This window comes from Melanostigma gelatinosum (genome assembly GCF_949748355.1).
Source record: "Melanostigma gelatinosum genome assembly, chromosome: 10".
Classification (NCBI taxonomy): Eukaryota; Metazoa; Chordata; class Actinopteri; order Perciformes; family Zoarcidae; genus Melanostigma; species Melanostigma gelatinosum.
Window position 1 is genome coordinate 26,874,908 of NC_136643.1, and position 24,349 is coordinate 26,899,256.

The 24,349-nt window shown below is 49.2% G+C and overlaps 1 protein-coding gene across 1 annotated transcript in view; it reads right to left on the minus strand.

The window, feature by feature from the left end:
• ttn.2 (titin, tandem duplicate 2) overlaps positions 1-24,349 on the minus strand; it is a 223,407-nt gene that overhangs the window by 45,976 nt on the left and 153,082 nt on the right. The window contains exons 171-213 of the mRNA XM_079277290.1: positions 23,794-23,890; positions 23,349-23,645; positions 22,319-22,618; positions 21,916-22,230; positions 21,489-21,712; positions 20,962-21,112; positions 20,575-20,856; positions 20,178-20,480; positions 19,287-19,592; positions 18,901-19,182; positions 18,515-18,702; positions 18,010-18,121; positions 17,775-17,913; positions 17,022-17,185; positions 16,780-16,931; positions 16,511-16,667; positions 16,133-16,414; positions 15,314-15,613; positions 14,688-14,981; positions 12,394-14,398; positions 11,559-12,246; positions 11,154-11,418; positions 10,637-10,963; positions 10,244-10,528; positions 9,848-10,147; positions 9,434-9,736; positions 9,066-9,341; positions 8,642-8,941; positions 8,256-8,558; positions 7,677-7,976; positions 7,303-7,590; positions 6,896-7,198; positions 6,296-6,598; positions 5,901-6,206; positions 4,857-5,144; positions 4,073-4,363; positions 3,439-3,726; positions 2,749-3,336; positions 1,931-2,035; positions 1,640-1,837; positions 1,199-1,495; positions 508-1,095; positions 56-358 (exon numbers count right to left, since the gene is read on the minus strand). Of these exons, the coding sequence (XP_079133416.1) occupies positions 56-358; positions 508-1,095; positions 1,199-1,495; positions 1,640-1,837; positions 1,931-2,035; positions 2,749-3,336; positions 3,439-3,726; positions 4,073-4,363; positions 4,857-5,144; positions 5,901-6,206; positions 6,296-6,598; positions 6,896-7,198; positions 7,303-7,590; positions 7,677-7,976; positions 8,256-8,558; positions 8,642-8,941; positions 9,066-9,341; positions 9,434-9,736; positions 9,848-10,147; positions 10,244-10,528; positions 10,637-10,963; positions 11,154-11,418; positions 11,559-12,246; positions 12,394-14,398; positions 14,688-14,981; positions 15,314-15,613; positions 16,133-16,414; positions 16,511-16,667; positions 16,780-16,931; positions 17,022-17,185; positions 17,775-17,913; positions 18,010-18,121; positions 18,515-18,702; positions 18,901-19,182; positions 19,287-19,592; positions 20,178-20,480; positions 20,575-20,856; positions 20,962-21,112; positions 21,489-21,712; positions 21,916-22,230; positions 22,319-22,618; positions 23,349-23,645; positions 23,794-23,890 (13,843 nt within the window). The remainder of the gene's footprint in view (positions 1-55; positions 359-507; positions 1,096-1,198; positions 1,496-1,639; positions 1,838-1,930; positions 2,036-2,748; positions 3,337-3,438; positions 3,727-4,072; positions 4,364-4,856; positions 5,145-5,900; positions 6,207-6,295; positions 6,599-6,895; positions 7,199-7,302; positions 7,591-7,676; positions 7,977-8,255; positions 8,559-8,641; positions 8,942-9,065; positions 9,342-9,433; positions 9,737-9,847; positions 10,148-10,243; positions 10,529-10,636; positions 10,964-11,153; positions 11,419-11,558; positions 12,247-12,393; positions 14,399-14,687; positions 14,982-15,313; positions 15,614-16,132; positions 16,415-16,510; positions 16,668-16,779; positions 16,932-17,021; positions 17,186-17,774; positions 17,914-18,009; positions 18,122-18,514; positions 18,703-18,900; positions 19,183-19,286; positions 19,593-20,177; positions 20,481-20,574; positions 20,857-20,961; positions 21,113-21,488; positions 21,713-21,915; positions 22,231-22,318; positions 22,619-23,348; positions 23,646-23,793; positions 23,891-24,349) is intronic.

Sequence of the window (24,349 nt, forward strand, 5' to 3'; positions counted from 1 at the left end):
CTCTCCTATCTTAAAATATGATCCAGAATAACGTGATGAGTCTAGTTTTACTTACATACAATGTCCTTGGTCATCACAGGTTGTGATGGCTCACTTGGCTCCCCAAATCCAGCCTTGTTCTCAGCAGTGACTCTAAACTCGTACTCTACTCCCTCAGTTAGGCCTTGCACCTTAAAGCGCAGGTCAGGGACCGACCTCTTACTGGCTCTCACCCATCTCATTCCTCTTCTCTCTTTCCTCTCTACACAATATCCTCTGATGTAACTTCCCCCGTCCTGTGCTGGTCTCTTCCATGAAATGGTGACAGCGTTCCTACTGATGTTATCAACCTCTGGGATTGAAGGTGGGCCTGGTGGTCCTGGAGAAACAAAGAACGGAAGAACATTTTAGTCAGTTATGCCACGGTCTATGAAAACCTTCTCCTTGAAAGGATTTTTTTAAATCTGATGGTTAATTGAATTTTAAATATCATACAATTATAATCATGTGTAAACCACAACAACTTACGGTAACTGTCAACCATTTTTATTGGACCGGACTGGCTTGAGTCTCCAATGCCATTCTGGTTCACAGCAAACACTCTAAAGATGTACTCGTTGCCCTTGATCAGCTTGCCGGCTACATGTCTGCAGTCCATGATGTTTTCAGCAAGCTTGGTCCACTGCAGGCGGCTGGTCTCTCTCTTCTCAAGAGTGTAGGACTTGATGGAGAAGCCTCCATCCTCCTCTGGTGGAAGCCAGGTCAGAGTACACTTCTCAGCTGAAATGTTACTGGCTTCGATGGGGCCCGGTGGTCCAGGCACATCCAGGACCTTCACCTTTACATGTTCTTCCTTAATGCCAAAGGGGTTGCTGGCGGTGATGGTGTACTCTCCCGTGTTCTTCCTGCTTGCGTACTTGATAGCCAGAGTGGAGGAGGTGGGGGTGCTGGTGATGGTGATGATGTCAGAGCTCTTCAACTCACGTCCTCCCTTCGACCAGACAGCAGTGGGTGGAGGTTTGCCCAAAATCTTGGAGGCTGAGATCAAGATGGTGTCTCCTGCCTTGACTGACACACCGTCCTTCATGTCTGGGTCAACAGTGATGCTCGGGGGCTCTGCAGAGAAGACAAAATAAAGTTGCATTTTAATTTAATTTAGCTGCACTCATCCTCATTTTTAACTGCTGCTCTACCCAAATTGGTTGACTTCTCAGCTTACCATACTCATCCTTGCAGGTCAGAAGCTCAGTCGGCTCTGAGGGAACACTGATAGCCCCAGCAGAATTCTTAGCCCTGATCCTGAACTGATACTGAGCTCCCTCTGTCAGGTCAGTGACGGTGAAGGCACAGCCCTGGATGTTGACATGATTGGCCTTCATCCAGGCCTTGCCACCAGCCTCCAGCTTCTCCACCCTGTAGCCCGTCAGCTTGTGGCCGCCGTCGTATTTGGGACTGGTCCACATCAGAGTGACCGTGGTCCTGGTGACAATAATCACGTCAGGCTTGCCGGGAGGATCTAACAGAACAAAGAGTAAACCCGTTAAATCGTGCAGAAAAAAATATATATATATATATATATTAGCATTGTAAGAAACACTGGAGAGTTATCGAAGAAGAATTTCAGTTTTCACATTTGGAGAAAGAAAAGCAGTGAACTCACCAATAGGATCCAGGGCAACCACACCCTCAGTGACCCTGCTTGGCCTTCCAAGGCCGGCCATGTTCATGGCCATCACCCTGAACTCGTACTCTAGTCCCTCTATCAGGCCGGTGACTCTGCACTCCTTCACTCTCAGAGGAGTCTTACTGGCACGTTTCCACATCAGACTGTTCCTCTCCTTAAACTCCACATGATATCCTACAGAGGACACAAAATCAGTTGGTCACGATTACTGCTGTTTGCTATTGGCTCATGCTTAACTGCAAACTGATATGCATCACAGTCTGTTACCAGTTATTGGGGAACCACCGGTGTCCTTTGGATCAGCCCAAGTCAAGATGGCTGACTCGTGGCGGATGGTCATTATTTGTGGAGGAGCAGGCGCCTCGGGCACATCTGGAGGAAGCAGAGAAAGAGAAGTTAACAAAGAGATGAACAAACCACAGAGTTGAAAAATCTTCACATGGCCACACGCGCCTGATAAGGCTTTACTTTGTCTTCATGAAGCTGTTACCCTTACATTCTTTCACATGTAGGAGTATTCATCTCCATCATTTCTACTAAAACTTTGTCCCTGAACACAAAACCTGAATTTCTAACTCTAAGTTATTTCTAACTTATGCATTTGAATCTGTTTCTACAGAAATCTCTCTCTCTGAATACTGCAGGCTTTTACACACCGGTGGCGTGACGAATAAACGACACGTCAATGTCAAATACTCACCTGCGCATATTTTGCATTGAAACTATATCAGCAGCAATGCAAATTTGCAACAGTTGCAGCACTTTTTCAATAAAAGGATTTCATAGATTCATGCAGACTGAGGACCAACTACCAGGATTCTACTGACCCAGAGCAGTCTGAGGAAAACTGTTGTGTAGAGTAAGCTTAAGCTCCCTCTGATTAACAGTTATGCAGTGTATATGTTTAGGGCTTTTATTGTGAAAGGAAAGAACAGAAAGAGTGGAACACAACTGATTTGCATGATTTAAGACTCTAGAGTTGACTCGATGACACTGACACTTGACATTAAAAACACCAACTAGCACCTGACAGACTATAACAGACATGTGACCGCCTCAGTAGTAGTTAGGAGTGTGATACTCACTAAATGGATGCTGGGCGATGACTGGGTCGGACCTCAGACACTCTCCAATCCCATACTTGTTCTCAGCAAACACTCTGAAGATGTACTCTGTTCCCTCCTGGAGCCGGATCACCCTCATAGTGGTCTTCTGGATGGCCGAGGCCACTGTGAGCCACTTGTTGTCCGTTGTCCTCCTCTTCTCCACGATGTAGTTGGACACCTCCGCACCACCGTCATCTTTGGGCGGCGCCCACTCCAGGGTCATACCGTCAGCGGTGATCTCTTCAAACTTAATGGGTCCGGTGCAGATGCCGGGCTTGCCGACCACCTTCAGCTGGAACTTGCATTCCTTGGAGCCGCCGTTGTTCCTGACGTGGATGTTGTAGGTCTCTGCGTCGCCTCTCTGGCAGTCTCTGATCAGCAGGGTGGTGACGCCCTGAGACGCCTCCACGCACATTCGGCCGGTGTCGCCGATCACCACGTCGCCTTTCTTCCAGGTGGCGGTGGGGAGAGGCACTCCGGTGATGGGGATGTTGATACGTGTGGTGCTGCCCTCCTTCACCGTGCAGCAACCATCATGCAGAGCACTCAAGTTGCAGTCGGGCCGCACTGAAAAACAAAGGAATTCAGAAAATATTTAAACACAAAACAAACTACAAACTGAACCAAAACAACATCTGGCACGATGGCGGAGTTGGACTGATTTCTTACCAAACTGGTCCTTGGCGACCACGGTGAGGTCGGTGGGTGGTCCCTCTCCGGACTGATTGAGCGCCTTGACTCTGAACAAGTACTCCTTGCCCTCAGTCAGCTCGCTCATGGTGTGCGAGGAGTTCTTGCCCTTCGTGATCTGCTTCCACTTCTGCTCGCCTTCACTCTGCTCCAGGATGTAAGCAGTGACGTGGCTTCCACCGTCGCTGATGGGCTTCTTCCAGGCCAGGACAACCGAGTCCTTGGTGGTCTTTTGGGCTCTGAAGTGCGTCACTGGACCAGGTTGCTCTGAAAGGGGAGGACGGAGGAGTTAAGACCGAACATGTGGTTTTACATCAACAAGATGTGTTTAACGTAGACTGTAGATTTGAATTAAATTCGTAGCTTTTGATATATCGTGATGTTATGATTAAAAACGTACATATATGGTGATTATTTCATTGAATGATTCTATTAGTTTAAGACAATACCTAAAATTGACCAATTTTACCCGAACACAAACAAAGGATTCACGATATCGCTGGACTGGGAATCTTTGTTCGAGTTGAGTCCTGTAATACTGATCATACTTTGATGTACTTTACTGTACTCTGCTGTGTAAAGAAACGTAACAACAACAGAGACTTGTAGCTACCTGAGGCTCGGACGCTGCCGGCGGTCTCGCAGCCCTCCCCGATCCCATAGGCGTTTTCGGCCAGTACTCTGAAGCAGTAGGCCTGTCCGGCCTCCAGGTTGGTGATCCTGTAGGAGATCTTGCAGCAGTCCGTCGCCACACAGGTCCAGGCCTTCCTCTCGGCCAGACGTTTCTCTACGATGAAGCTCTTGACGGGGCTGCCGCCGTCGATCAGCGGGGCATCCCAGGTGATGCTGGCGTGGCTCCTGGAGGTCTCCTTCACAATCAGGTTCATTGGCGGTCCAGGAGAATCTGACGGGGGAAGGAGAGGCAATATCTCTGGTTTAGAGCTTTTGTTAACTGAACCCAGGTACAAATCACGTGGAAGATTCACGTAACGGGAGAGAAGCGTCTGAGCTTCAGCAGATTGTTTGTAGCTTTTTGCCGATTGTATCATTTTTAATCATCCAGTTTCTATCTTAAGCCATCATATTGCTCAGAGTTTACCATATTTTGATCGTACTTTTTACACAATCTAATTCCACTGTTCAAGCAAGCACAGTTCTTTTGATTTGCAGGTGAAAAGACGTGGGCAGCAAGGTTAACATCAGGTTAGATGTCTAGATTTATCTCGATATAAAAGGACCAGACCTGCACTCAACTCTATTCATGAAATAACTCTTCAACCATTAAATTGATCTTGATTTGAGCCTTGATTTCTTTTCACCTGTAACGTACCGAATGCACGCTTACTGGGGTGTGTGCGCTCCGTTTCATCTCTTCATTGTGTTTCCGATTCTCTTACCGAGGACCTTGACCACGATGTTGTAGCTCTTGGAGCCGCTGCTGTTCTCCAGCGACAGGACGTATTTGCCGGCGTCGTATCTGGTAACGTCCTCGATCATCAGCAGGGTGTCCCACTCCGACGTCTTGATCAGCACGCCCTGCCTGTCCTTCAGGGTGGCGTCCACCTTCGTCCACGTCACCCTCGGTGCCGGGCGTCCCCTCAGGGGGACGTAGAGCCTCATGGTGACGCCGGCTCGAAGAACCAAAACCTTTCTGAGGTCGGCGTCCAGCTCAGCTTCAGGAGCGACTGGAGGGCAGACAGAGGATTGCTTGAGAATCAAACCTTTACTATTGAATCATTAGTTATATTCTTTATTCAATCTGACAATGTGTTGTTATCTGTTTTCTCAGTCTTTTAGCAGGAAGTGACTTTACACGGCTGCTGCGTTAGCTAGCAGATAGTTAATCAAGTTCACCAAAGCTATTATTCCTGAAAATACATATTAATGCAAAAGCTGATTGACTGAAATGAGTGATGATGCACTATGAAATATCCTGATATCGGAAATGAACCTCACAGTGTTAACAAGAGAAAGTGAGGGGATGGTCGATGTTTATTCATTTAACCCTTCGTGGATCACTTTTTAAATGATTCTATGATGTCCCGAGAGGACATCAAATCCTACATCAATCGTATTTTTCTCTTTCACAGCGTACATTTTTTAACCAACATTTTAGTCCTGATCACAGCTACCAAATATTTTTTAACCCTTTAAAAAGTTGTTTTTATAACAAAAAACAACAACGCAAAATGTAATTATTTTCTGTAGACTGTATGCTGTGGAACAGTCTGGGATAAATCAATGATCAGCAACAACACAGAGTCTGACTGTGTTTGATGACACGAGCTATCAAAGGAGACACCCTGCACAGCTACGAGGTCTTAATCAGCTTTTGTCATGATTCTCTGAATGATGTCAAAGTGAAAGTACTTGATTTAGAGGACTTCATGGTACGAGGGTGTTAAATAAAATAAAGTACAACAATCAGTTGAGGGACGTACTCAGGATGTCCTTGGCCATGTGGTTCCCAGGGACCTCGCTGGCTTCGCTGAAGCCGATCTTGTTGACGGCGATGACTCTGAACTGGTACTCGGCGTCGTCCATCAGGCCCGTCATCACGAACTTGGTGGCCTTGAGCCTTTTCGGGATGTTGCACTTGGTCCAGTGCTCAGCGTCGACCCGCTTGCACTCAACCAGGTAGCCGATGATTTCACAGCCTCCGTCGTACGCTGGTTTGGTCCAGCTAAGGCTGATGGAGCTCCTGGTGGAGTCCACCATCTTGGGGAACGCAGGTGGGCCGGGAGGATCTGGAGAATCATAGCGACCCGTTTGTTATTATTCTCACATTTATTGAACATTTCTTTTGATGAGCCATCCGCTGTCTGTTTGAACTTACAGACGGGGTCGACAGCCAGCGCAGCGTTGGACGCGTCACTGGGTTTGCCCAGACCGGCCTTGTTCATGGCGATGACTCTGAACTCGTACTCGGAGCCCTCGGTCAGCTGAATGGCCTTGATGGTCCTGTCGATGACCGGCCGGCGGTTGACCTTAGCCCAGGTCAGCTCAGTGGCCTCACGTTTCTCCACCATGTAGCCGAGGATGGTGGCCTTGCCGTCGTTGGCTGGGGCCTTCCAGCTCACTGTCATGGAGTTCTTAGTAATGTTGGTGATGACCGGTGGCTCGGATGGACCGGGAACATCTGAAGGAAGAAGACAAGGCTTGAGTTTGTCTCATCTCACCAACAAGCAAAATGTGCTGCCTTGATAATCTGAACTCAGAAACATTGCCCACACTAGATTGTTGGATGACAAATGAAGAGAAGTCTTTCGAAGAGATGTTCATCAAATCATACTTGACACATGATTGTTGTCATGCATTTGCAGAGACAAGTTATAGAAAGTTCAATTTGTCCGTAATGTTTGTAATTCACTGTATTTGGTACTTTTCAAATAGACCTCTGCATCCAGCGGCCATAGCTATAGTGGTCTGGACGTACCATACGGGTTCTTGACCATGACAGGGTCGGTCGCGATGTGGTCTCCCGTGCCGTACTGGTTCTCAGCACTGACTCTGAACTCGTACTCGTGGCCCTCGATGAGTTTCTCCACTAAGCAGTCGGTGACGTGTCCATGGATGTTGGCGGAGACCAGCGCCCAGTTGGCCCTGCTGGTCTCACGCTTCTCGATGATGTAGTTCATGATCTCAGAGCCGCCATCTGCAAGCGGGGGCTCCCATCGCACCTTCACACGGTCAGCAAACACCTTAGCAATGTTCACCGAGGCTGGAGGGCCCGGTTTGTCTGCAGGGGAAAGAGTCGGAGATTAGCTTCTTTGTTTATCTGTACACATAAAACACTTGCTCAGACAAATATACTATATTAATATAATATTACATCTAACTTACCGAGCACCTTGACCTTGATGCTGGCGTACTTAGAGCCATTGATGTTCTCAGCGATGATGGTGTAGTCTCCAGATTCCTTCCTGGTGACGGCGAAGAGCTCCAGCAGGTGGACATGTTTCTTCTGGACCATCTTCATTCCCTCAACGAGCACCAGAGGCACTCCGTCTCTCTTCCAGCTCACCTTCGGCAGCGGCTTGCCGAACACCTCGGCATCCAGGGAGATGTTCTCTCCGGCCTTCACCACAATCAGGTTATTCATGTTGATGCCCAGTTCCACACGAGGAGGAACTGCACAGGAGAAGAAGAGAGAACAGTCATCATCATATGTCAATCATTTTATTTCTCATTGACAGTTGTCCTGCGTGGAGGTGTACCGTTCTGTGCAATGACAGCGATGGGGTCGGACAGCTCGGACGGCAGGCTGATGTTGACGGCGGTCTTGGCGATGACTCTGAACTGGTACTGCTGGCCTTCGTCCAGCCCGCTCACCACATAGATCTCCGTTTGGATGTTCATGCAGTTAGCGTTGCAACGCGTCCACTTCTCTTCTGGAAGCTTTGTATACTCCATGTAGTAGCCAATCAACTTGCTGCCTCCGTCATTCTTGGGGCGGCTCCAGACCAATGAGACCGAGTGTTTGGTCACATCCATGGCCTCGGGTTTGCCTGGTGGGTCTGAATGAAAAGAAACAAAGAGTCGTTGACTCAGTTATGCTGTCTGAACAAAGAAGAAGGTTGAGTGAACAAGAACCTGGAAAGATCTCTGGAAGTAAGATGTAATATTTAGGCCATTCAAGATAAAAGAGGCTCTTTTACTCTTTTAAGGAACTGGTTATGAAAAATAACAACAAACAAACACAATTTTAGGAGTTATGCTCCCATGGAAGTGGAATCTGTCATTTTGCTTTCCTATTTTATCATGTTACAAATATATCAGGTTGAAATCAATCGTACCAATATCAGTCCTAGCGGTGATCAAGTCTGTCTGTTTGCAGGGTTTGCCCTGTCCAGCCAGGTTGAGTGCTGACACCCTGAAGGTGTACTCCACGCCCTCCATCAGGCCAGTGCAGGTGTACTGGGTGGCTTTGACCAAGGACTCATTGGCCTTCACCCACAGAAGGCTGTTCCTCTCCTTCTTTTCAATGCAAAATCCAGTGATGGGGGAGCCTCCATCGCTGCTGGGACGCTCCCATGACAGGATGACGAATTCCTTGTTGACTTTGTTGATCTGCAGGTTTCTGGGTTCGCTGGGAGGGTCTTTGGGCAAAAAAAACCAATTGTTAGTACATAGTGTCATTGCTGTAATATCGATTACAAGTAATGTTTTGGCTCGCACTCACCAAATGGATGTCTGGCAATCATCTTCTCAGAGTAGATGGGCGCAGAGATGCCAAACCTGTTCTCAGCACGGACCCGGAAGCCATACTCTTTGCCATTTGTCAGTTTGGTCACTCTACAGCTGGTTTTGGTGCAGGATGTGCTTATGGGGACCCAGTCGCCCTGGCTGACGTCACACTTCTCCACAATATAGTTGGTGATGTTGCTGCCGCCATCCTCCTGTGGGGAGTTCCAGAGGAGCGTGCAGGCATCAATGTCCTGCTCGGTGATCTCCAGAGGAGCTTCAGGGGGTCCAGGGATGTCTGCAGTGACCCAGAGCAAGAGTTATTAATGTGAACAAACACACCTGTTATTCATTGTAAGTATCATCTGTATATTTTCAGTTTAGAAGCAGCAGCTTTAGCAGCATCTGTTGTTCAAACTGACCCATGACGGTGACTTTGAGGATCTGGTTGATCCTGCCGGTGCTGTTCTCAGCAGACAGGCTGTAGTAGCCGCTGTCGTTTCTCTTCACATTCTTTATGATGAGCGTGCAGGTCGTCAGCGTCTTTACGACCAACAGGCGGTCGGAGGTCAGCATGTCCTCGTTGCCCTGCTTCCACTTGCAGAAGGGAGAGGGTTTACCTGCCACAAGGGCCTCAACCACCAGCTTGGATCCAGCTCTCACCATCACAATGTCGGGCATGATGACCTTAGGAGCCACTGGGAGACAAGCAACACCAAAAGTTACTTCAAGTTGAATGTTTGCGTGATTGGGTAAGACTAGTCTGAGGTAGATGTTTAGGTCTACTCACTGAGCTGCTCCTTGACCTCAAACACTCCCTCTGCCTCTCTGGCCAGACTGACTCCCACTGAGTTCCTGGCTGCCACTCTGAACTTGTATTTCGTTCCTTCCTTCAGACCGACCACCACGATGGTCATGTCTTTGACCACAGAGTACGGTGTCCACTTGTGCTCGGGAGCACCGTCCTCCTGGTAGTCCACCACATAACCGTTGATTTTGGCTCCTCCGTCTCGGAGTGGCTTCAGCCAGCCTAACGTGGCACTATTCTTGGTAATCTCCAACACGTCCATTTTCTTCGGAGGGTCCGGCTCACCTGAATGCGACAAAGCGGGTGTTAGGAAGAATACAAAGATGAACAAACAACAGAGGAACAGGTGGTTTTGACATGCTAATCCTTGTTCACACAGTCTGTGGTGACACTCACTGATTGGGTCAACAGCCAGGTAGGACTTGGGCGAATCCTGAGGAACTCCGATGCCATACTTGTTGCAGGCTGTGACTCTGAAGTAGTACTCGATGCCAGGCGCCATGTTGGTCACCTTGAAGCTGGTCTTCTTAAGTTCCTCTGTGCACTTGTTCCAGGTCTTCCTATCCACCTCCCGTTTCTCCACAACGTAGTTGATGATGGGGCTACCACCATCATTATCTGGCGGCAACCAGGACAGCTGAGCTGACGTCTTGGTGATGTTGGTTCCCTCGAGGCCGCCAACGGGACCAGGAGTATCTGCAGAGGAGGAATTTAGGAATCACTTTGAGCATACCGTTTCCTAAAGGCAAGTGCTGTAAACATGTAGTTTGTCATTATTATTATGTTTCTCACCGAGGACTTTGACGCGGACATACACAGCTTTCTCTCCAGATGAATTAGACAGAGACAGACAGTATCTCCCAGAATCCTCTCTGGTGCTCTCAGGGATGACCAGGAAGGACATGGTGTCAACCTGGTCCACGTGACCTCGGCGGATCACACTGTCCACACCCACGCGCCTCCAGGTAACCTTGGGGGCGGGCCTTCCTCTGATCACAGCGAAAAGCCTGATTGGACAGCCGGCCCTAACAGACAGGCCTTTTCTCAGACTGGCGTCCAGGTCAATCTCTGGCGCCTCTGTTGCCATGGAAACAAATTGATGTAAAGATTATGAGTGAACACTTACCATGTTGTGTAATATAATGGTAAGCACAGCCTCTGTTGGCTTTCGTAGTTCATTCTTACCCAGGACCTCCTTGGGAGAGACGGCCTCCTTCAAGTAGGCGTGACGTCCCCAGCCCACCTGGTTTTGGGCGGACACCTTGAAGTCGTACTCCCGCTTCTCATCCAGCTGGCTGATGGTGAATTCTGTGTACACCAATGGGCCATGGGTGTCAATTCTCTTCCAGCCCTCTGTGGGCTTCTCAGGGTCTGCCTCACTTTTCAGCCTCATGTCCAGGCTGTAGTTGATGATGGGGGCACCACCATCATACACGGGTTTAGACCAGGACAGGGTGATAGAGGTCTTGGTGCTATTGCCCACCTTCAGGCCTGCAGGGGGGCCAGGGGGCTCTGTAGGAAGAGACAGTAACTCAATGTTCAATAAAAAATACTTAAACCTGAAGACACAAGGGAGAGGCCTTTCAAGTCCATCTCCAACATGTTAAGCTTCCTGTGGTTTCCATGTTATCTGATCTGAGCTCAAATCTCAAGAACATTTTTGAAGACGTAAACTGAACTGTGACAGCAACTGCACACTCACCGATGGGATCTTTAGCTGTAACAGGTCTGCAGGGTTTGCTGGGTTCTCCCAGGCCGACCTCGTTCTCAGCCTTCACCCTGAACTGGTATTCGTGGTTGGGAATCAGGTTGGTGACTTTCATGCGTCTCTCAGTGATGAGGCTCTTGGTGCATGGCACCCAGCGCACTGCCCTCTTCTCCTTCCTCTCCAAGATGTAGCCGGTGATCGACTTTCCTCCGTCATTCTCAGGCGGAGCCCAGACAACGGTCATCTCATCTTTACTCACCTGCATCACAAAAGTATCAACAGTGTGACTACAGCTAGGTTGTTCACTACTACTGGTATCAAGACAAGATACCAGGCTGGCATATGTTTCACGTGTGCCAAATTTAGGAAAATCCTGAATACAGGGAGTCTTTTACTTACCTTGGTGACGTCAGGAACCTCAGGGGGTCCAGGTTTGTTGAACTGAGTCTTGACAGTGACAGGCTTGCTATCCACGGCGGGGCCGGTTCCCATCTTGTTCTCAGCCCTTACTCTGAAGATGTACTCGTTCCCCTCCATCAGACGGATGACGTTGCAATATGGTGTCACCACAGAGGCTGAGTACGTGGACCAGACCATCCTCCTGGTCTCGCATTTTTCGAGAATGTAGCTGTCTACTTCACAACCTCCATCGTCCTCCGGAGCGTCCCACACCACTCTGCACTTGTCAGCCCCAATGCCGATGATTCTGAGGTTCCTCACTAGGCCGGGAACGTCCAGGACATTAACGTTGGCGTATGCCGTGAAGGTGCCGGCGGAGTTGGTGGCAGTGATGATAAACTTTCCAGTGTCACTGCGTCTGGACTTGGTCAAAAGGAACTTAGAGTAGTCGAGCCCAGTCTCATAGCTGATTCTTGGGTTGTCTCCGACAGCCTTGTCTTTCGTCCATTTGACCTCAGGCTGGGGCTTTCCTCTCAGGCCGGCCTCTATTCTCACCGACTCTCCGGCCTTCACTGTCAGAACTCCGGCCAGCTTCAGGTCAAGGAAGGGCTTCTGGATCTCCTCCCTCACAATAATATCGGCAAGCTTCACCCAAGCACTCTCACCTCCTTCATTGACAGTCTGCACCCTGGATAACAAATGATAATAATTACTGGGTATTATTATGAAGTAGTTTCCATTAGTTTGTGCATTACTCAAAAAACACCATTTCTGAGCCTTGAAACACTGTAAAACAAACAGTTTGAACTGTTAAAGTAAGAACGTGGTAACTTACCTGAAGGTGTACGTCTGGTTCTCCACGCACTTGTCAGCCAGGAAAAAGGTGTCTTTGAGATTACCGGTGCTTAGTTTCACCCACTCCTCTGCATCTTTGACTTTGCACTCCAAGTTATAGGAGATGTTGGGACTGCCGCCGTCATAGTCAGGCTTCCTCCATCTCAGATAGACGTGGTTCTTACCAATGTCAGTGGCTCTGAAGTTCTCAGGCTCACCGGGCTTCTCAATGGGGTCGATGGCCAGCAGAGGGGTCTTGGTGTCCACACATGGTCCCGGGCCCATCTTGTTCACAGCACAGACGCGGAACAGGTACTCATGGCCTTCCATCATCTGAGCCTTGATCTTGCGATTGGTGCACTGGGAGGTGATCATAGACCACATGCTAAGGCTGGGCTCACGACACTCCACAATGTAGTTGGTGATCTCGGATCCACCATTGTCCTTAGGGGCCTCCCAGTTGAGCATACATGAGTCCCTGGTGGCATAGGTTGTGTGCAGGTTCTGGCAGTGGCTGGGTCTGTCTAGCACATTTACTGTGATGGTGCAAGAGGCCTCGCCGCCCTCATTTGAAACCTTCAGGATATATTTGCTGTGGTCATCTCTTGTGGCCTCCTTGATCTTCAGGTGGACCACAGGGAAGTTCTGAATGATGGTGAGACGTTTGCTGTTCTCCTGAACTGTCTCTCCCTTTGACCAAAGCACTTCTGGGTCAGGCCGGGCCTTGATGTACCCGATGATGTTGATGTTGTGTCCAACCCGCACGGTAAGGTGATCGCGGCAAGTGACGTCCATCTCTATCTCTGGAGGGATCAGGATATCCTGAGCAGTAATGGATTCTGGGATTTCTCTGGGCTCTCCATCTCCGATCATGTTTGAGGCATAGACTCTGAATCTGTATGTCACGCCCTCCTCCAGACCCTTCACCCTGTAGGCACACTGCTTGATGAAGTCATCCAGGTTCACCTTTTTCCATTCTTCAGTATCTGCCTTCTTCATTTCCACAGTGTAGCCCAGGATGGGGATGCCTCCGTCTTTGTTGGGTTTAGTCCACACCAGGTCAGCGGTGGTCTTGCTGTAATCTCTAACTTTGGGGTTGACAGGAGGGCTGGGGACAGTGATGGGCCTGCACGGCTTGCAGAGGTCAGAGGTGAGAGACGGGCCGCTGTAGCCAACAATATTCTCAGCAAACACTCTGAACTCGTACTCATTGCCCTCAAACAGTCCCAGGACTCTGTACCTCAGGTCCTTACATGGTGTGTTGTTGACACGGATCCATTTTCCTCCCTTGTGTCGGCGCTCAATGATGTAGCCGGTGATCTTGCTGCCTCCATCAGACAGGGGCATGGTCCAGCCGACTGTAACAGAATCCTCTGAGATATCAGAGGGCTGTGGCTTACCAGGCTGGCTGGGCGGCAAAAAGGAGTGTTCGGCAACAGTGGGCTTGCTTTCCAAAGGAGCGCCAATGCCCATCTTGTTCTCAGCACGAATGCGAACCACATACTCCACTCCCCTCTGGAGGCGGCTGATGTTGAGCTTGGTGGCAAGGCCGACTGTGCCCACACCTCCCCAGCTCTCCTTGTTGGACTCTCGCTTCTCCACGATGTAGTTGGTGACAGGGCTACCGCCGTCGTCCTTTGGAGGACGCCATTCAATCATCATGGAGTCCGGAGTGACCTCAAGGATGTTGGCAGGTCCAATGGGAGCAGCGGGAACATCCAGGACAGTGACGTTCAAGCCCACCGTCTTGGATCCAGCTGGGTTGGACACAGTGAGCAGGTAGGTGCCCGTGTGGTTCCTGGTGCACTCATTAATGCTGAGCACAGTGGAGAAGTTGTCAGTTTCAACCTTGACGTTAGCCTCGCTAGTGATCTCCTCTCCTTCGATGGACCACTTGGGAGTGGGGATGGGTATTCCTCTCATGATGGCCGGCAGCCTGATGGTGGTGCCGGCTTTTACGGTGATGCCTTCAATGAGCTTGACGTCCACCTCGACAACTGGAAGCACTGTGGACATACAGACAGAGGAGGTTACCCTATGCTACTATACTCAAGTTCAAAAACAATGAAATATTCAATGTTAACGAGCAACAGTTTACCAAATACAGATGCAACTATGACACAAACATTGTTGATGCCAAATACCAATTCAAGGCACATTAGTTTGCTGATGTTGACAATAATACGAACTAAATCTGCACCAATATTGGTGAACCACTCATTTGAAATGACGAAAACAGTGAAATTCTCCATTTATAAATGTATTATATATGATCCAGCATAACATTCATCTCACCCAGTTTTTCCTGGCAGAGGATAGGCACAGTGGTGTCAGGTCTGCTGAGGCCAATGGCGTTCTCAGCCCTCACTCTGAAACGGTAGGTCTTTCCTTCCTCAAGGCCAGTCACATGACTCTCTGGGATGCTAACAACCTTCCACTCGTCCCAGTCCTTTACTCCCTCTTCCTGATACTCCACCAGGAAGCCTGTGATCGCACTTCCCCCGTTGCGGTCGGGCCAGTTCCAGACCAACCACACCTCAGTCTTATCCACATCATCATGGTGCAGGTCTTTAGGCGGACCAGGAGGGACTGGAGGGATGGAAGATTAGGTTTGAACTGGTGAATTTCAGCATTCATGAGATTGAATCACAACATTTTTTTTCTTTTTTAATAACAAATACTTTGGAGAAGGACAGACCACTGAAACTGAAACCAAATCTCTGAAAATACTTTTAGCCAGTAACAAACCCAATTATGAGTCTTCAAACATTGTCGATGTTGTTCTGTGATATGACAGTAGCATTAACTTTGAGTATTTTTGTTGTATTTATTTATTGTTTTAAAAGACTCTGTGATCTAATCTCAGTCCACTATAGAACTCAATAATCTGCTGATCCAGTGTGAACTGTGCTGTTACTCACAGAGTGGGTTCATTGCCTTGATGGCCTTTCGCGTCTCGACGTATTCGCTGTGGCCGTACTGGTTCTCAGCAGCGACTCTGAACTGGTAGGATGTGCCCTCTACCAGGTACTTCAGCGTCATGCTGCGTTTCTTGGACGTGGAGCAGACAGGGACCCACTGAGTTGATGCAACGTCTTTCTTCTCCACCACAAAGTTAGTGATGCGAACACCGCCGTTGTCCTCTGGGTCCTTCCAGGACAGGTAGGCAGAGTCACTCCGGATGTCAGACACCCGGAGGTGCTGGACGGGACCAGGTTTGTCTAACAAAAACAAAACACATATTAGGAATGTCACAAAACTGTCTTAACTTTTCATTCAATTCAATATCAGGGGCAGACTGCAGCGTATAGTTTGCTCTCCTTAGAGGGTGATTAACTGAACTCTGCTGTCCCACCAGGACACTGAGGCAGGCACGGAAGACAGTGGTGGACCCTCTTTGATCTCTTTGAACCACTCCCCTCATGCCACAAATCAAGTTTCTTCCCGACTGGATCAACAAGGCCCGGGCATCCATATTTCTCTTTTTTTCCTTTCATGTTCTTGACGTTTGCAGTACTTTGCCTGTATTTTTATTTGCACTTAATATATGTATGCAGTAAACACAGAGGCAGAATCCTTGTAGGTGAATAACACACTTGGCAATCAACCTTATTTTGAAAATGACATAAATATATTAGTGACGATTGACTATCCTCCCCAAACTGTTCAGAGCAAACACATACAGAAGTGCTGAATAACACTCATGTACTCGAGCTGAGAACCTTTGGTCCATTCCTTACCGAACACCAGCACAGTGCAGATGGCGGTCTTGGATCCAGCTGGGTTCTCCACAGTTAGGGTGTAGTCTCCACAGTCGCCACGGTTACAGAACCTCATCTCCAGCTTGGTGCCCGTCTGGCTGGTCTCAATGTCGGCCCTGGTGGGCACCTCGGCCTCGTTCTTCTGCCAGGCGACGGTGGGGAACGGGACACCATTGATGGTGGCCATCAGAGTGATGTGAGTGCCGCACATGGCCTTCACCTCTCGGGTCATTGCAGCATCAAGAATCAGCTCTGGGGGCTCTGGGGGGACGAACACAGTAACATCACTTTGGTACACAGCGTTTCTTAAACCAGCGTTGGTTCAAATAGGACTCAACCACAGTTATGCCGACTCACCAAGTCTGTCTTGCACTTTGATTGGCTCCTTCAAGTTAGTTGGGTCGGACTCTCCGGCAGCGTTGACCGCCACGACTCTGAATCGGTACATAACACCATCGTCCAGGTTGATCACCTTAAACTTGGTGTCCTGGCAGGACTCTGGAGTCTGGTTCACCTGAGGACAGCGGCAGGACAAGAGTTCAATATCACAAAGGTCACGGTGTCCTACAACCAAACGGGTAAATCCTCTGGGCAGCAGGTTCATAGTAATTGGACCTGCGCCTCACCTTGGACCACTCCTCCTCTCCAGACTTCTGGAACTCCAGCAGGTATCCGAAGATCTTCCCTCTGCCGGTGTCGCTGGGCGGCTGCCAGGACAGACTCACCGATTCCTTGGTGAAGTCGATGGCCTGGAAGTTGACCGGTGGACTGGGTTTCACTGTTGCAAAGGACACGGAGGAATTCTTGTTGTGAGTGGGATACAGTAACAGCAATAAGATGAAGCGTTGTTGTCAAGAGGGGGACTTACCGATGGGGTCTTTGGCGAATACGGGTTTGGACGGTGGGCTCGGGTCTCCAGCTCCCACGATGTTCTCAGCGCTGACTCTGAACTCGTACTCGCATCCCTGCAGCAGCTCCGTCGCCCAGTACTCCACCTTGGGATGGATTCTCTCCGTGTTGCAGCGAACCCACCTGAACAGGAGGCATGTTCGGATTTTATTCTGCAGCCTTACCGTTTCATATTTTATGGGGTTTGTAAGGAGGAAACAAAAGCTGGAATCTTTTGACCATGTTCAACTCAATCTGCTCCAATGTGAGCATTTGCAGCTGTTCTCTGTTTTATATCTTTGTAAACTGAATCTCTTTGGGGTTTGGACTGTCGGTCGTACCAAACAAGATGTTGGAGACTTTACTTTCCTGACTTGTTTCAATTGATTCATCAGCAATTTGAACAGATTACTTGGTAACACAAATACTCCATTAACATATGCCAATGACCCAACTGTTTAGTGGTGATCAGGTCACAACCTTTGAGATGTTTCAGACGACAAGAGGTTCAGCCTCAATGGTTGCTTTCAAAAATAAGTAAAGAAGTGAAACTTTAACCTCTTAAATCCAACTGTTGCTGGTGGGCTCGGGGTGAATGGTGGTGTCAGGGTTCGGTTTACTTTTGTAAAGTTAGGGTTTAAAAGGTTCCGAGTTTCTTGTCCTGTGATGTGGACACAGAAAGACGAACACTGGGGGATCCCTTTAGGGTCCGAGTGCCGTGTGGTCTGTGTACCTGTGGGCCATGGTCTCCTTCCTCTCCACGATGTAGCCTGTGATTGGTTTCCCTCCGTCAGCAGGAGGTTCCCAGCTGATGAGGGCGGAGTCGTGGTAGACCTCCTTCACTGTGGGCTGTGCAGGAGCGTCGGGCACCTCTGCAAAGGAAACAAAGTCCCACAGATCAGACACACTACGGGATTCGTCATCCTCCACATGCTCTTGAATGTTTCCTGTTTGCAGGTCTGACTTACTGAAGATGTCCCTGGCCTTGGACTCTGCAGACAGAAGAGGCTCGCTGACGCCGTAGATGTTTTCAGCCATGATCCTGATGATGTACTCGCGACCCTCGATCAGCTTCGGCACCTGAAGCAACAGACAGCGGGAGTCAGTTCTGCATGTGTTTAGACAACATTTCAGAACGCTTCTGTTCATTTGAATGGCAAAGGTTTTATTTCCAGATATGTATTGCAATGACCCCATCTACTTCATCTCGTCTCATTGTCTGAGCAGAGAATAAATCCTTGTACTAAATGAAACCATTGTCCGTTGGATTTGTATTCATTTCTATCTCTAAGACCAACATGTGGAACGTGATCTGTGCTCCAGTTGATTCTTTGAGGTTATTTATAAATTGTTGACAGCTATGACAAGAAAGAATTGTACATTTTTCCTTCACTAATCATTTCTTTTTTACTTTAATTCCTTAAAACTTTGTTAAATCTTTTCCTTCGAGCACTTCAGCAACGATCCGCCCACCTTGCAGGTGGTCCTGGTGCAGGACGAGGTGACGGGCATCCAGAGGTCTCTGTTGGTGTCTCTCTTCTCGATGATGTAGTTGGAGACGGCGCAGCCTCCGTCATCCAGAGGAGGGTTCCAGGAGATCACCATGTAGTTGGTGTAGACCTCGTTGAACACCACAGGGCCCTCCGGAGGCTGAGGACGGTCTGACAGGAGGAATAATTCATACGGTGAGTCATTCATGTGGATCGGCTTTTTTAAATCGGCAGTATGAACATGGCAGCTCGCACATCCTGCATTTCTAGTCCGCATCTGTTACTGGGTCCATTTCTTTCTTTCCCTCCAATGTTAGAATCTGATAATCCTGCTCTTTCTATCTCTACATGCTTCAAGCAGCGACTCACCGACCACGGTGATGGTGCAGATTCCTGTGCGAGTTCCGGCGGCGTTCTCCACGCTGACGCAGTAGCGTCCGCTGTGTTCCCTCTTGGCCTTGCTGATGCTGAGGCTGAGGTGGCGCGCGGTGCTGTGCAGGGCGATCTCCTCGTCTGCTTTCAGCTCCTCCTCGTTCTTCGTCCAGGCCACAGCCGGGGCCGGTTTGCCGCTGTAGCGTCCCGACAGCGTGCACATGTCTCCGACCTTCACCATCATCTTGTCCCTGAAGTCCAGGTCCAGTGTGGGTGGTTCTGAAGGGGGACACATTGAAATGTTAAGGTTTGTTATGGCCTATATTTTCTGTGTCGCAGCATCTTGAGTTTTTCATCACATAAAATGTTGTGGCGTCACTCACCGAGCTCGTCCTTGCACTGGACCGGTTTGGTGGCGAAGGATGGTTTTCCCTGTCCCACCTGGTTGATGGCAGAGACTCTGAACTCGTGGCTGGAGCCGTCCTTAAGCCCCGTCAGCGTGAACTTCCTGTCCATCAGCTTGGTGTCTCCGCCTACTCGCGTGAAGCTGTCCCGGCCGATCATGCGGGTCTCCAGGACGTACTCGGTCACCTCGGCGCCGCCATCGTACTTGGGCGCTCTCCAGGTAACTGAGAGGGAGTCCTTGGTAACGCCGGTGATGAACAGGTCCTCTGGACGCTCCGGGACGGCTGGAGGACACAAACACGTGAGACGTATTAAAGGACATGGTAGGAACAACTTTCTGTTTTCGTCTAAAGTTTGTATTTTAGGTTCGAGTAGGACATTTTTAATTATGTTGGTAATTATGTCAAAATTTACATTACGATACTTATTTTTACGAGTTCCATAGTTTTAAATAAATGTCCAGAAATGAACTGATATTTAGATCAAAATTCATTCATTTAAAGGAAAATAGACACAGTGTTGAGTACGTAAACAAACTAGAGAATATAGTTTTCAAACAAACAATATTAAGATTTACTTTTGGAAGTTTTATCTCAAATGACTCAAATGAGTATTTTAGAAAAACTTCTTTCACAGCTCTTTACTGCGCTGCCTTGGTAGGTAAACCATATGGAAACTATTACGGGGGGGGGGGGGGTTTACGTGGTTTTCTCATGAACAGACCAAATTTACAGCTTCAACGTCTCCTCAAATTTGGGATTGCTGGAGATAATACGGTGATTCTGGGCTATAAATCCAGAGTATTTCCTTATTGATGAATGTAAGCTCTTTTCATTCAGACGCTTCAGCTTGTTTCGTGCCAGACTTACAGATGGGGTCCTTGATGAGAACCATCTTGTCGGTCTCGATGAACGGTCCCATGCCGATGATGTTCTCGGCCGCGATCCTGAAGAAGTAGCCCTTGCCGTCGAGGAGTCCCTGCACCACGGCGTTGTTCCTCGTCACCGTGTAGGACACCGAGGTCCAGCCCATGCGATCCGACACTCTCTTCTCGATGATGTAGTTGGTGATGGCCGAGCCACCGTCGTCCTCGGGGGAGTACCAGGTCAGCTTGCAGGAGTCGTTGGTCAGATTCTCGCCGGCAAAGGGAAGGCCGACCGGTCCTGGGACGTCTGGAGGGAGCGGACAGGAATGTCAGGCATCTTGTTAGCCTGCTTCAGCTGACTCATCATCAACACAGAAACATTTCTGATGAACCGGACTCACCCAGGACCTCCACGATAACGGCCTTCTTCCTCTCTCCTCCCTCGTTCTTGGCGCTCAGCGTGTAGATGCCCTGGTGTTGGCGTCTGCAGTTCTTGATGACCAGTGAGTTTGAGATACCCGTCGTCTCCACCGCAGCCTCTTTGGGCACCTCGCCGTCGTCCCGGCACCAGGAGATCTGGGGGGCAGGTTTACCGGACACGTAGGCGATGATGCGGATGGTGCCGCCGGCGTGGACCACGATCTTCTCCTTCACCGAGGCGTCCAGGTCCATCTCAGGAGGAACTGGAATGGAGGGAAGGTGACGTTTTTTATTTCATAAAAATTGTTTTATCACCAGAAACATTGGACAGTGTCCAGGGTTCAGTATCAGGCGGATCAGATCCTCACTTGTTCTGTCTTTGACCTCGATCAGCTCAGAAACGAGTCCCGGTTCTCCGACTCCGGCCGCGTTCACGGCTCGGACTCTGAAGCGGTACAGACCGCCTTCCTTCAGACCGGCCACCACGAACTTGGTTCCTCTGATCTCGGTGTCCTTCGCCTGCAGAGAGACGAGAGGAAAATCAGAAACTCAACAACAATCCCTCAATCCCTAAAACAGGAAAGTAAAAACCCACGAGGCTCCTGGACTCAGAGAAGCAGGTAAAACTCAATATGACAACAATATGTGACATCATTTCAAGATGAATTTGTAAAAATAAAATCTCGTTCTCCCTCATTGGAAAATGTAGATTCAATAAATATTGTTCCACATCACACCAAGTGTACGTTTGATACTGGACCCTGATTGGCTCCAAACCAGCAGTGATGTCATTAATTCTGCAGGTACGTCCAGGTGTGAAACAGAGATTTAAGGAGAGTCTGACCCCACACGTGGATCAGACGTTTATTTCTTCGGTGGACTCGACCTCACTGACCTTCTTCCAGGTCTCCTCGCTCTCTGGCTCCTTCTGCTCCTCGTCGCCGCTCAGCAGCAGCCTCCTCTTAGCCTTCTTCTCCTCCTCCTCTTTGTTCACCTCCTTGAACTCGGCGATGTAGCCCGTGACCTTCGACCCTCCGTCCACAGCGGGGGGGATCCACTCCAGATCCACGGTGGACTTCGTCCAGTCCGTCACCTTCGGAATGGGCGGCCCGGGAGGCTCTGCAGATGCACACATACACTCGTATTATCAAAAACAAACATCACTTTCATGAGCTTTGATACTTTTTCTTACTTTTGAATCATTTTCCAGAATCAACAAACGTCTCTGATGAGTTTGAAGTTAAATAAGTTCAGTTCAAATCTTGAATTGTGACTGATCCACTGACTGTCACGTCCTCTAAAGCAGTGAGCAGCGTTCTTACTGATGGCGTCTCTGCAGAGGACGGGGTCAGAGGGCACGCTGGGCAGACCACAGCCGGCGGCGTTGGCGGCGATGACCCTGAACTGGTACATGGCGCCCTCCTGCAGGCCGGCGACGTCCCAGTTGTTGCCCAGAGGCACAGCTCGGATCGGGTCGCGGTTGACGCGGACCCAGCGCTTGGCGGTGGTGTCCTTCTTCTCCACAAAGTAGCCGGTGACGGAGGAGCCGCCGTCGTACTTGGGCTCGTCCCAGTTGGCGGTCATCGACTCCACACAGACGTCCGTTACCGTTGGCTTCTCACACTGACCGGGGACGGCTGCAAGAGGACGGATACCAATCATCAACACATCAGTTAATGGAGACATTTCAGTGTGTAAGGGACAGGTGGACTGTTCTGAACTCACTGAAGAGGTTTCTGGCCTTCTCCGGCTCGCTGGCCAGCGGGGGCCCGACTCCTAACTTGTTCTGGGCCATGACTCTGAACTCATACTCGTGGTTCTCCGTGAGCCGGGTCACCACGTATGCGCACTCCTTGGGGTCGTTGGAGACGTGGACCCAGGACTTCCTGTTCTCCTCGCGCTTCTCAACCACGTAGTTGGTGATCTTGGATCCGCCGTTGTCTTTGGGAGGGTTCCAGGCCAGGCCGATCCTCTCCGCGAACACCTCGGTGAACTTGAGCGGTCCGACGGGGGCGCCAGGAGGTCCTGCGGGGTGGGGGGTCAAATTTGTTTAAAATATCCGAGTATATTTGTTTACAAGATAAACCCCTTCAACCATGATCAATTCAAATCAAATATAATCTAATCTGTAAATAATGAAATGGTAATAACTTTCTGTTTTTACGTGGCTCAAGTACAGCTTGCAGTAAAAACGGTAGCAGATTTATCATCAAATTCGTTGTAATATTTGAAAAAATGGATCCTTGCTGTCAGACCGAAGTAGACAAAAACAGCTGTTTTCATCAGCTGTAGCTAGCTAGCTAATTAAGCTAATTGTACGAGAGAACGGTCTTTCAGGATGAGGACTACTCTGTAACTCTGTCTCAGGTAACGTTAGTGGGAGTTTCGTGTAAACGTCCTCAACATCCAATAAAGACCAGGATAGAGCTGCTAACGTTAGCCGACACTCTGAGAGCATCCACCATGAAATGTTCTACCGTGAAGAATATTCTTTCGCAACACGTAACCCCAAAAAATGAAGGGGACTTCCCATTGTTCTGATTCCCCAACCGACGGTTAAGCAACCTTATTGTTCCGAAGGCCATTTTTCAGACCACTTGGGTTTCAGAATAATGCACCTTTGGATCAATGGCAGGCACCTAAAATGACAGCGTTAGCTAATGATATGCTAAGTCTCGAGAAGTAATGCTTGAAAAAAACAACTTTCCCAGCGATAATGAAGCATGTTAAGCGTTCAGCTCCGTGTTTCTCTCACCGAGCACGGCGAGCTTGATGTCCTTGGTGGCGGTGCCCAGGCTGTTGGTGGCCGTCAGGCTGAAGAGGGCGCTGTCGTGCCGGCTGGCCTGTTGGATCAGCAGCGTGCACTTGTCCTGGGTCACCAGTTTGCTGATATGCTGGTCGTACCGGACGGCGGCCTTCTCCTCAGGTTTGGCCACGGCGGCCTTCTGCCAGGTGAGCGTTGGGAACGGACAGCCGCTCACTTTCGCCACGATGCTGACATCACAGTCCTCCTCGCCCTCCATGGCGTCACGCAGCACGATGGTGGGAGCGCCTGCAAAATCATGGATGCTTTGAGAAAAAGTGGCCTGCAGAACGCAACAATCCTGAAAACCTCAAAGTCAATACGTTCTGTCCACAGAGGTCCAACAATCGTGCACATTTCTAGCTGAATAAGAAGCCTGTGATTGGCTGTCACTCACATGTCTGATCCTTGATGACCAGAGGTCCGGCGGTGGCGGAGGGTCGGCTGGGTCCAGCGTCGTTCACGGCTTTCACTCTGAACTCGTATTCTCCTCCCTGAAAGTTCCAACGACAACAACAGTCAACAGTGGTCTCTTCATCTTTATCTCAGAGATTCACTGAATTCGGTAAACGTTATTAGACGCCACAGATCATTGGATCTATATCAGAAGAGTGGAATCTCAGCTTTCATTGGTATTTTTCAGGGAGGAAAATATTAAGTGTCCAATTACTTTTGGACTTGCTCAGGGTTCTACTTTGGGCCCACTCTGTTTTCCTTGATGCAACAATTGGTCATCTATTTACAGATGTTGTCTCATTTAAACGTCTTTACTGCCAACTAACAGCTGTCGTTACAGCTGTTAGTTGGTAAACAGACTGCACTTATAAGGCCCTTTTCTACCTGAACAGACGGAGCACTAGTCGCCCCAAACGTGGTGGTGAAGGTTGGTTGAAGAGATTTTTTGTGGGGTCTTTTGTGGGGACATTGCTGGATTATCTCTGTAAAAATGTGAA